This window comes from Myotis myotis, unplaced genomic scaffold (assembly GCF_014108235.1).
Source record: "Myotis myotis isolate mMyoMyo1 unplaced genomic scaffold, mMyoMyo1.p scaffold_m19_p_11, whole genome shotgun sequence".
Taxonomy (NCBI): domain Eukaryota; kingdom Metazoa; phylum Chordata; class Mammalia; order Chiroptera; family Vespertilionidae; genus Myotis; species Myotis myotis.
The window spans coordinates 11030463-11043446 of record NW_023416315.1 but is presented as its reverse complement, the minus strand read 5'-3'; the positions used below and the strand labels follow the sequence as shown (position 1 = coordinate 11043446).

General features: G+C 44.3%; 1 gene segment (V, D, J or C); it reads right to left on the bottom strand.

Annotated features, from left to right (window-relative positions):
* Positions 1–10355: 10355 nt before the first annotated feature.
* On the bottom strand, positions 10356–11165 carry LOC118666553. The segment is given in 2 exon segments: positions 10356–10951; positions 11123–11165. Coding segments are annotated over 2 exon segments (639 nt in total).
* Between the last annotated feature and the right edge of the window lie 1819 nt (positions 11166–12984).

Sequence of the window (12984 nt, the reverse complement as noted above, 5' to 3'; positions counted from 1 at the left end):
TATGACCAGTTCTAGGGCTCCCTGTGTCCCATAAGTGCTGGGTAAGAGGGTTCATGATCTGGAAAGAAAATATTCTGGGATAAATGTGTCCATCTTGGGGCTGGGCAGGGTTGGCTCTCATAGCCACTCAGCTGTTCCCCATGAAATACTATGTCATAGAAACATTGCTTGAGAAATATTAAGACTTACCTACTGTGTTCAGTCCCTACACCTATCTTTCTGTGATGTGCTATTGATTCAGGACTTGGGTATGAAACCTGACCTTTATTTTTCTGTTACACAACAACACAGAAATCAGACATTGAAATGCCTCATTGACATATTCAGAAGCATGGAAGTACTTTTGTGCTTTTTAAAATGAATTAGATGTCACCACACAGATTACGACTCAGGGCATCCAAATTTCATTTATCATCTTGCTGCCTCCATGAAGGGACTGAACTGCAGTTGCTGGCAGAGTTGGGAGACAGAGCAATCCGGGAACTCAGCTTCTCATTCTGGATCTTGTAGCTGTCTCATGAATATAATTATCCCACATGCAGGAGTATTTTCACAGCTATATTATGGTTAATATGTAATAATAACCATAATAAGCTTTTAAATTATTGTGGCATTTAATATCTATTGAAGAATTGTTATTTGTAAGATATTACTCTAAATGTTTTCTTATTTATTTAATCCTCTCAACCAGTGGCAAAGAGAAGTGGCTCATTCAAAGACCCAGATCTTGGAGACAGAAGAAATCACATAGGTAACAGTTGCTCATGAAAGAAAGTCTGAGTAAAATGATATAAAAAATGACAGTAAAAGGCACCTCTTCTATAATTTTACTTTTTATTTCTCTCTACTTATTTATGAATTGAAATAGAATTACTTGGTATTATATATAAATAAACATTTTTAGTAAGATTTGAATATTTGTCTTTATATTCTCTTCTTTTGGCTAACTTTTGTTTTCATCAATATGGAGGTGTTTCAATAATCAATGTGTTATAAAATAACCAAAGATTGTTTAACACCTTCCTATACCACTAACCCTATCAGACATTTGTTGGCTTATTTGAACTTCATATCTCTCTTTGCACATATGTTCCTTGGCTGTATACGTATCTTTTTTTTCTTTTTTCAGAGAGGAAGGAAGGGGGAGATAGAAACATCAATGGGAAGAGAGAATCATTGATCGGCTGCCTCAACAAGCTCCCTACTGTGGATTCAGCCCGCAACCAAAATGTGTGCCCTGACTGGGAATCAAACCCTGACCTCCTGGTTCATAGGTCAATGCTCAACCATTGAGCCATGCCACCGGGTTATATGTGTCTTTTAGAGCTATTCAGAGACTTCTATTACACATTACATTACAACCAAACGCTCGAATATTAGTACCTGACGTATCAAGAGTGATCAATGATATCATGAAGTCTTATTAGCATTATTATCAAACAAGAGAAAATTACTTTGCTAAGTATCCTATCTAATAATAGACAAACATGGTAATTAACCATACCTTCCCTACACCTCCCATTGGCTAATCATTGAGATATGCAAATTAACCGCCAACAAAGATGGCAGTTAATTTGCATACTGTAGGCAGGGCGGGACAGCACGAGCCGCCAGCGCCAGCTGCCATCCAGGCGCCACTGTGCAACCCCAGAAGCTGCCTGCCTGCTGTCTGTGTGCACGGCCCTGTGGCCGGCAGCGTGGGGTATGGCAGATCACAATCTGCTTGCCTCTCACCCTGCCCTGCCCTGCCCTGCCGCCCGCCGGGCCTGCCGTGTGCAGCAGGCAGCAGGGCGGGGTGGCGCAGCAGAGGGCCTGCCATCTGTGACCCAGCGTGGGATTCGGGCCTGCCATCTATCACCCGGAAGCTGGCCTAAGCCAGCAGGTGGTTATTTCCCGAGGGTTCCCAGACCGTGAGAGGGCACAGGTCTGGCTGAGGGACACCCCCCCACCCCCTGCCAGGGCACAAATTTTTGTGCACCAGGCCTCTAGTGTTTATGATAAAACCATGTGAGCTCATTTAATAAAATATGTAAAGTTAATCAAAATGCATAGAAGAAATAAAGCCACCTGGTCCCTCAGGAATACAATTCTCACTGTTTTGGAGAATTCCCTCCCCCTTTTATTTTTCTGATATCAGTACAGCTTTATTGTTGAGAGGTTACTATATACTCATTAATTTTTCTTTATGTTATACTGTGAATATTTTTTAATATTACTAATCAATCCATAAATTATGGTTTTCAATGGCTGCATAATAGTCTATCCATTGAGTGTAATGTAAAATGGCCTCCTGGCATTAAGAACTAGAACCAGGGTCCTTAGAAGAGGAGGTGGTGTGGATGCATGTGTTGCCACCACCTTAGAAATGATCAAATGGATAAGGTAATGTGTATGCCACAGAAGCAAGGTGACGTCCATATTCTTTCTGTGGGGGCCCAGGATGTACTGGATAAGAAGAATGCATGGATTAAAGTGCAGTCATTTGTTTCAATTATTTCAGAGGTGCATTATGAAAGGACAAAATTTTTATTTTATATTTTAAAAAACAAATTGATAACTTACTGACATTTTTTTGTATTCTGTGAAGACTCCCATCACTCAAATCCTGATCATGTGATTCAGTATAAAATAGTACATTTTATCAGAAAATGTTTCACCAAGGTCAGTTTTGTCTTCTCCATGGGTGTTGGAACAATGCACAGCACTTCTTTTATCCTCTTATGATCTAGAGGTCAGACTCTGGAACTAGATTAGATGGGTCCAACCCTACTTTGCTTCATATCAGCTGTGTGTCTTGATAGGTTGCTGGGATGCAGAATAAATATCTCAATTACCTCATGAGTAAAATGGGGCTCATAGTAATAATGGAAGAGACCTCATAGTAAGAAAGGAAGGTTGAAGAAGTTCATATGTGCAGAGAACTGAGAACACGAACAGAGATCTCTCTGACAGCAGCAGATTATTAGCTGTTCTTTCCCTTGACCCATTCTCAGTCTGGTGCATAAGCAGAATCAAGGGTTACTCACAGAAGGGTAGGCACACCTAATGGCCCCAATGGCTGTGACCTCCTTTCTGCTGACATCATGTTCCTACAGCCACGAATGTGAAGTGAGGAACTATCTTCCTCCTCCCCCAGCAAGAGGATATTTGCTCCATCCCAGATTTACCTCGAGTATTTTGCTTCTTATTGAATTGTGATGTTTATGTTTTCAAGGGAGTCTCATGATCCAGTTAAAAATACATGGACCTCTTGTCTTTGATCAAACATTTAAATTCTTAGAGCTTTAATGTCTTTATCTTTTAAATGGGTAAATAATGATTATATTTCTGGGGTGTGACGATAATTATATGTGGTAATGTGTATGTACCATATCTAGGCATGCTGGTGCACAGTGATTCCTCCCTCAGCATGAGTCACTCTGTTAGTGGAGGTCTTTGGATGGTGATATGATCAATTGGGCCTGTGTCTACTCATTCCACAATGAGACTTTAATTCACAAGGAAGTAGTTTAAATGAAGATTTGGGAACATCATGGTCAGAGATGCCTCCTGCTCAAGGTGGGGCCTAATGTGTGAGGAACACCGTTGGCTTCCTGGGAACTCAGAGGTGCAGCAGAGAAGGCGAGGTGGAGGCTGGAGGCCCAGGCAGGGGTTAGCTGTGTTTGCACCTTGAAGGAAGGCTGGGTGGGGCACACACCCGGAAGAGGCTGTTGTTGGGCAACTTGGCACCTCTAGTGCTGTGGGTCCCACCAGCACAGTAGTCAATGCCCACATGTTTGACTGTGACGTTTATGGTCAGGGCTGAAGTAGATTTTTGAAAACTTTTTCTTACCTCAAATTTGTTGCTTTTCTTAGCTAATTGAACTGGAGCAGGGGTTTTGTTGAGATTATTAACTTCAATTGTGTCCTAATTTGGTTTGGTTTCTATTGATACCAGTCTATAACTGTATTGTCAAAGGCTTCAGTGGACATCATACAAGAGATGAACCCTTTTTGTACTGTTCTGAAAATTGACAATTAGGTGGATCCAGCTGTAACTGCCCATGTCCAGTTGCAAACAAAAAGTGGAAATTCTCCTGAACATCTGACATAGAGACAGGAAACAATGAAAAATCTCTTTCAACTCTGATCCATGTTGATATAATTGAGAAGCAACTCACAAGCTTAGAGTGAGAAAAATATGAATGTTTCCACAGGGACATCCTGCTGTCTGCCAGACTGTGTCACCAAGGAGGAGGCAGGAAAGTGAGGACTCAGGCTGTCCAGGTCAGTGTGGGGAGGGGAAGCAATGGGTCAGGTTTTCCTTTGAGATTTCTGAAGTCAGCATTTGCTTTACACTTTCTTCTTTTTAAATATATATTTTTATTAATTTCAGAGAGGAAGGGGAAGGGAGGGAGATAGAAACATCAATGATGGGAGAGAATCATTTATCAGCTGCCTCATGCACTCCCTATGCTGGGGATTGAGCTGCAACCAGTGCATGTTCCCTGACCAGGAATCAAACCAGGTCCTCCTAGTCAGTGGTTGGCAAGCTGCGGCTCGCGAGCCACATGCGGCTCTTTGGCCCCTTGAGTGTGGCTCTTCCTAAGCCTTAAGAGTACCCTAATTAAGTTAATCACAATGTACCTACCTATATATTTTAAGTTTAAAAAGTTTGGCTCTCAAAAGAAATTTCAATCGTTGTTCTGTTAATATTTGGCTCTGTTGACTAATGAGTTTGCCGACCACCTAATAGGTCATAGGTCAACACTCAACCACTGAGCCATGCTGAGTGGGCTTTCTTTACACATTCTAGCTGAGTTCCTGGTCCCAGAAGCTGGTTACAAACAACAGAGTACATGACTCAAGTTCCGTAAGGAGGGAGGCTCAGGCTGGGGCCCAGCTGTGCAGCCTCTGTGGTTGCCCATATTGAAAGATGTTGGTGGGCACAGACTGATGATGGTTCTTGTGCAGGTGATCCTGGCATCTCAAATGCTGTGTAGACCGTCCAGCAGGCACAAAAGTAAACGGCCTCATCTTCTTTTTCTAAGAAATTTATTATCAAGGTGGAAGTGGAAGTTTGAGAATATTTACTTGCCATAAGTTTGTTGTTCTTCCCAAAAACAGTGGCTGTGGAGGCCACATATATTAAATGTTCTATACTCTGATCTGGTTTCTGCCGGTACCAGTGAATGTAATCGTTGCTAAAGGTGTTAGAAGACACCTTGCAAGGTATCTGGGCACTCTCACCCTTTGCCCAAGAAATTGATAGTTTAGGTTGTTCCAACTTTAACTGCCCAAGGCCAACTGCAAGCAAAAATAAAATAAAAATAAACTTCCATGAACAAATGGCATGTAAAGAAGTAACAGTAAAGAATTTCTTGGGTCTGTCTGGTAGACTGAAATGATGGGGACAACTCACAGGCCCAGAGGGAGATGGAGATGACAGCTTCCAGTGGTGGCATCCTGTGCACCAAGCAGCTCCCAGGGAGAAGGTAAGTCACGGAGGTCCCTGTTAGCAGACTTGAGGCAGGAGGTGGGGCTGGTTCTGGTTTCTTAGAGCAAGTGGTGGCTCAGATGTTCCTTGGGGTTCTTCATGACCTATTACAGATATGATCATTTCTGGGGCTCCCTGTGCCCCATAAGTGCTGGGAAGACTGGGCAAGAGAGTTTATGATCTGGAACGAAAATATTTTGTGAAAAACGTGTCTGTCTTGGGGTTGGGCCGGGATGGTTCTCATAGCCATTCAGCTGTTCCCCATGAAATACCATGTCATAGAGGCATTGCTTCAGAAATATGAAGACTCACCTGCTATGTTCAGCCCCTAAGCCAGTGATGGCGAAACTATGACACTCATTTTTTGGGTTGTTTTTTCTTTGTTAAATGGCATTTAAATATATAAAATAAATATCAAAAATATAAGTCTTTGTTTTACTATGGTTGCAAATATCAAAAAATTTCTATATGTGACATGGCACCAGAGTTAAGTTAGGGTTTTTCGAAATGCTGACAAGATGAGCTCAAAAGGTTCGCCATCACTGGCCTAAGCCCATCTTTCTGTGATATGCCATTGATTCAGGACTTTGGGTATAAAACCTGACCTTTATTTTTCTGTTACACAACAACATAGAAATCAGACACTGAAACACCTCATCGACATTATTTAAGACTAGATGCCCAATGCATGAAATTCGTGCGCAGGTGTGGTCCCTAGGCCTGGCCAGCGATCAAAGCACAAACGTCTGGCATGAAATGGCAGGCCACAGCTGACTTCTGGGCCCTGGGCAGCACCTGGCCCTCTGGGCCTACACTGGCCTCCGCCTGAGTCACGGTGCCCGAGTCCTCACATGGAGAAGTGGTAAGTGTGGCTGGACACTGCGGGCCGGGGAGCAGTGTGGGCCTCTGGGCCACCCAGTGGCACCGCATGGAAGCCAGGCAGTCATTGTACTTACTCCCGGCCCTCCTCGCAGACCAGCTCCTGCAGGAAGCCATGGGGAGCCTGACCAGCCCCTGCGGTCCCAGCGGCTGTGGCCTGGCTAACCCAGAAGATGCTGTGTGGGTGCGGGGTGGGCTCCTCAAGGGCGCCTGGCACCTGTGCAGGGGGCTTCCCCTGCACACGAGCCCTGATGTCCCTGGGGAGGGTAACAAGGGGAGTGGAGCGTGCTCGGTGGACACCCTGTGTTCTCACTGCACCTCAGTCCCCGTCACCGCCCCCCCCACCCCCCCCCCCCCAGGAAGCCTGCAAGAGGTCACAGCACATTGCCAATGCCCACCATGTTCTGCACTGCCCCCTGGTGGTCAGCGCACGTCATAGTGAGCAGTCGAACTCTGGGTGGAGGGGAACAATTTGCATATTAGGCTTTTATTATATAGGATACCAAATTCAGAAGCATGGAAGTACTTTAGTGCTTTTAAAAATTAATTGAGATGTCACCACACAGATTATTGCTCAGGTCATCAAATTTCATTTATAATCTTGCTGCCTCCATGAAGGGACTGGACTGCAGTTGCTGGCAGAGTTGGGAGATAGAGCAATCCAGGAACTCAGCTTCTCACTGTGGACCTTGGAGCTGTCTCATGAACATAATTATCCCACATGCAGGAGTACTTTCACAGCTATATTATGTTTAATATGTAATAATAAGTTTTAAAACTAATGTGGCATTTAATAACCATTGAGGAATTGTTATTTGTAAGGCATTTTTCTAAATGTTTACTTACTTATTCAGTCCTCTCAGCAACAGTGCTGTGAGGTAGCTCTTATGATAAACTCCATTTGGCATTGAGGACAGTGGCAAAGAGAAGTGACTCATTCAAAGGCCCAGATCTGGGAGACAGGAGAAATCAGATAAGTAACAGATGCTCATTAAAAAAAGTCTGAGTAAAATCCTATAAAACATGACAGCAAAAGGCACCCATTCAATACTTTTACTTTGTATTTCTCTTTACTTATTTATGAATAGATATAAGATTGCTTGGGATTACATATAAATAAACATTTTAACGTAGGATTTGAATATTTGTCTTTATAGTCTCTTCTTTTTGTTAATTTATCATTGTGAGCAATATTGAGGTCTTTTAATAATCTATATAAATATTATTTAATGACAAAACATAAACACATTCCTATTCCCTTACCCTTACCTAACATTTGTTGACTTACTTGAGCTTCATACCTTACTTTGTACATATGTACCTTGCCTGCATAAGTATCTTTTAGAGCTATTCAGAAGCTTCCATTATAACATTACATGAGGGTAATGCCCAAACACTCAAATATTAGGATCTGGTCCATCATGAGTCTTCAATGATATCATAAAGTCTTGTTAGTATTATTATCATACAAGTGATAATTACTTTGTTAAATATTTTTGTAAAACTGTATTAGCTCATTAAGAAAAATATGTAAAGTTAATCAAAGTACATAGAAAAAATAAAGCCATCTAGTCCTTCAGATAATAATCACTCTCACAAATTGTAGGATTCACTTCCCCCTTTTATTATAATACTGTCAACACAAACAATCTTATTGTTAAGAGATTATTGTACACTCATTAATTTTTCTTTATGTTATATTGTAAATATTTTTTATTTTATTAATCAATCCATAAAATATTGTTTTCAAAGGCTGTTTAATATTCTGTTCTTGAGTGCAATGTAAATATGGTGTCTCTATCCCGGTTATTCACCATTTAGCCTGACATATAAAAAGCTGCTGGAGAGTTTTCTTCTCCGCTCTGAGCACAGGAGTGCCTCACTGTCAGCACCTCACCACTGCTCTAGGAGGCCCTTTGGGGACTACATGAGACAACCATGTGAAGAAGGTAGCAGCGGTATATTGACAAGCTTGTCTGTACTTTCCTGCTGAAAGGGCTCATGTTCTCAGATTCTTTGTGTTTCTCTCAGGTCTTTCCCTTTTCCTTTTCTCCTATTAAAAGATTAGATAAGCAGTAAGGCCTTATGTCGGTTTAAGAAACCTATTGTGGTGCACACTGGGAGAATATGATGGTCAGGAATCCCAGGGACAGGATGGACTCACAAAAGGCTGCATGCATCAAAGGTGGAGGAGCAAGGCCGAGAGGCTGATTCCATGTCAGCCTTTCCTGTCAATCTCCGTCTTTTGTCCAATGGCCTCCCTGCATTGATAACTGGAACCAGGGTCCTTAGAAGAGGAGGTGGTGTGGATGCATATGTTGCCATGATCTTAGAAATTATCAAATGGATAAGGGAGTGTGTATGCCACAGGGGCAAGGTGACATCCATATTGTTTCTGTGGGACCCAGGATGTACTGGATAAGAAGAATGCATGGATTAAAGGGCAGGCATCAGTTTCACAATTATTTCAGAGGTGCATTATGAAAGGATAACATTTTTATTTTATATTTTAAAAAACAAACTGATAACTTATTGCCATTTTATGTGTTCTGTGAAGACTCCAGATCACTCCAATCCTGGTCACATATTAAGTGCGAAGCATTAGATTGTGTCAGCGAATGTTTCACTAAATTCAGTTTTGTTTTCTCCATGGGTGTAGGAACAATGCACAGCACTTCTTTCATCCTGTTATCATCTATAGGTCAGACTCTGGAGCTAGATTATGTGAGTCCAATCCTACTTTGAGAATTTGTTGATACTTCTGTAAAAGTTTTCTTGTATTATTTTATTTATACAACATACTAGAGGCCCGATGCACGAAGATTTGTGCAAGAATGGGCCTTCCTTCCCCTGGCTGCTGGCACCACCTTTGCTCCAGCTGGAGCCGCCTTTCCACCTTCCCATGCTGCCTAGAGGCCTGGAGAGGTGCAAGCATCCCGCCCTGCCCCCAACAGCTTGGCGCCTGCATATGCAAATTAACCTGCCAGCTTTGTTGGGCTAATTTGCATACTCACTCCTGATTGGCTGGTGGGTGTCACAAAGGTACAGTCAATTTGCATATTTTCTTTTGTTTGTGTAGATATCAATCTTGAGAGGTAGTGGTATTATTATCTCCCTCTGAGCATGGCAGGAAGGTGGACAGGTGAGCAGAGGTGCCAGACCAAGGTGGGGCACTGGTCGCTGTCATTTGGGCTAGCCTCTGTTGGTTACTGAAAATTTTTTGCTCCCATGCTCCACTGTCCTGCCTACCTTTCACACCTGCTGCCAGCAATGGCCCACTCGCACTTGCTGCCAGTGCCTGGCGCTGGCCCTGATCATTCGGTGCTGTCAGCGGGTGCGTGTGGTGGCTGCTGGCCCCAATCACCCCTCAGGGTTTCTCCACCTCCCCCTGCTCCTGAGAGGCAATCCAGGCTGGCAGCCACTGCTTGCACCTGCTGCCAGTGACGGCTCTGCTCACACCCACTGCCAGCACTGGAGCCACTGCTTGCACCCGCTGCCAGCGCCTGGTGCCTGACTCGATTGCTCAGCACTATCAGTGGGTGTGAGCGGTGGCTGTCGGCCCTAATTGCCCCTGAGGGTTTGTCCACCTCCCCCTGCTCCTGAGGGGTGATTGGGTCAGCAGCTGCTGCTCACAATCACTGATGGCACTGTCCCCGCTCACACCCACTGCTGGTGCTGGCCCCAATCACTCTGCGCCTCAGCAGGGGTGAGCATGGCTGGTACTGTCAGTGCAGGAGCGGGATGTTGGCAGACAGGGGACAGGGGGCTGCAGTGGGAGAGGCCATGCAGGGGCACGGAGGATTGGCCATGACCCACCCCTGTGCCCACCACAGCCTCTGGGCCCACAGTTCTTTTCAAGGTACACGAATTTGCGCGCTGGGCCCCTAGTGTGATAATAATGGCTCCAGCCATCCCTTCCCCCTCTCAACCTGAAACTGGGTGGTGAGATGATGGACAGTGGCATAGACTGTGTGCTCTGAGTCCCCAGACAAGACTTTAATTAGTTGGGACATACTGTCAAATGAAGCTTTGGAAGCACAATTCCTGGAATCAGCTGGAAGCTGATGTGCAAGCATAAGCCAACGTGGCTTCCTGGGAAGCTGAAGAAGAGCTGCAGACAAGGTGAGGCCGAGGCCAGGAGCCCAGCTGGGGAGGCGGGTGCTGGTTGCAGTTGCCACTGTTGGGAAGGATGTGGGTGGGCACGAATCCAAGGTGGGGATCCTGTGTGAGTTGTCTCCACAGTTCTAGGACTGTGAGTCCTACCCACAGAGGACTGTGTGTACCACCCAGCACAGTAGTAAGTACCTGTATCTTTTTTTCCTATGAAATATATGCGGAGGGTTGAAGTGAGAAGTTGAGAATTCTTTCTTGCCTCAACTATGTTTCTCTTTCCATCTACATGGCTTCGAGCAGGGCCTTTGGTGGAGCTCACATAAATCAGATGCTCCAAAGCCTGATTCGGTTTCTGCCGGTACCAGTGAATGATGTCCTTTTCAAAATCGGTGCTTGTTATCTTGCAATCTATGTCAACACTTTCCCCCACTTCTGTGGTAATGGATAGCTGGGACTGCTCCAATGTAGATAACCCAAGGCCAACTGTATGCAAAAGAAGAGAATTTCCAATGAACTTCTGATCACATAAGAAACATTTCTATCCCTCTCCCTTCCTCTCTGTAAAAAAATCAATAAAAAAAAAAAAAAAAAGAAACATTAAAGAATTTCTTTGCTCACTCATGTAGACTGAAATGGTCAAGGGGTGTGACTCACGAGCCCAGAAGGACAAGAAGGTGAAAGCTTCCAGTAGTGGCATCCTGTGGACAGGCGGTGTCCTCCAAGAGAAGGCAGAAAGTGGAGACCTGGGGGCAGGGCGCCTCAAGTCAGTGGCAAGTGGGTGTGGCCTAACTGGGGAGAGAAAAGGAAGTGGTGGGTCAGGCAGGACCTTGGGCCTTTCCTCCTGGCCGCTGGTCTGAGGTTACTCTTTTCTGTGGGCCTCCTGGTCTCCAGAAAAGGCTCCTGGTCTCCACAGAGCTCTTTGGCATGAATGCGAAGGGGCCATGGAGGCACCTTGGGACATGCTGGTACAGATGCTTATTGAAGAAAGTTAGAGAAACAAGATAAAATTAACAACACCCATAATTATATCACAAGACCAAATCTGTTATCTGTATGGTGTTAACATCTAGATTTCTTCTTTGCATTTATGTGGATAGCAGTATGATTTTGTGGACTACAGTATATTGAACATGTGCAGGGTTGTGAGTTCTCCTTTCAGTTCACCTGATATTCTGAGCTCTTTTCCATGTCATGAAAGCATCTCGTAAAAATATGTTTTAATTGATTTTAGATAGAGAGGAAGGGAAAGGGAGATAGAGAGGAAGAAACATCTACGTGAGACAGAAACTCGATCGGTTGCCTCCCATACAGATTCCAGCCTGCAACCTGGCCATATGCCCTGAGCAGCAATTGAACTGGTGACCTTTGGGTGCCTGGGACAATGCTCAACCAACTGAGTCACACCAGCAGGGCTTAAAGCATTTTTTTAAATGTGTGTAGCTAATCATTTTTCATCTCTGTCACTTAGAAGCTGTCTGACCCTGTCCAAATTTCTTAATCTCTTTGTGCCTCAGATTCCTCACCTGGAAATGGATGCAATAATAATGCCTATTTCAAAAAGTTATGAAGATTATATAACTAAAGGCACCTAGTACAGTTTCTGGCATATAGTACATTTGTAGTAATTATTAGATATTATTGTTATTTACTACTATCATCTAAAAACTATTAACTGATTCCCTTATGGTTGCCTCTGAAATCTTTGTATGTATTAGGGCTCCTTTATCCCTGGACTGCAGTTGTCCCTGAAACTTATGTCCAGCCCTGTAATATACTGTGTGAGGCAGATGTGAACTTAGACTAGCTTGGGTCATTTTTGGGAGAAAAGAGAGGAAAAAGCTGGCGCAGACGGCTTGATTTTTCTCCTGAGACCGCTGTCCTACTTTCCCTCTTGTCCAAAACATACCATTTCTGAGATATAATACTGGGAAATTGATTGTTGAGAACGTAGAGGGTGTAGTCCAGAAGGCCTGTGGTGATTATAAAGTTGTTTACATTTAAGCTTTTTTCCTGGGCCCTGTGCTGCTCTGTACCTTCCTGTGGCTTCCCAGGAAGCAGCAGCGTCTCCTGCTAGTGCTGCAGCAGGACTGGGCCAGGCACAGGTTCCAGAGAAGTTGAGTGTAGCCCAGAAACCTCAACCAAAGCTTCGCATCTTGCTTGCTTTTCCCAAAGGCTCTATGGCTGCCAGGGGCATGTGGTCTCTGGGAACTTCTGGTTCAGACCAACTCCACGCGGCTGCCAGCCTTTGAGACTTCCTTTCCTCATGAATGGTCTGGTCATGGGGCTCAGCCTGGAGCCCAGCTCGCTGGGCAGCCAACAACGTTATCTGATAAAGAGTGTGCTGGTCTTTCTCAAGAAGCAGCTGCCAAAAAGGGGCACTTTGGAGAGTTTGGCGTGAGGCCACGTAATTCGGTGAGGGCATGTTGCTTTGCTTAGGCACTGCCACTTGGAGGATGTGTGTCCTTAGGAAAATCACCGTGAAATGAGAATAAAAATTCATACTCTGGATGTGTCCT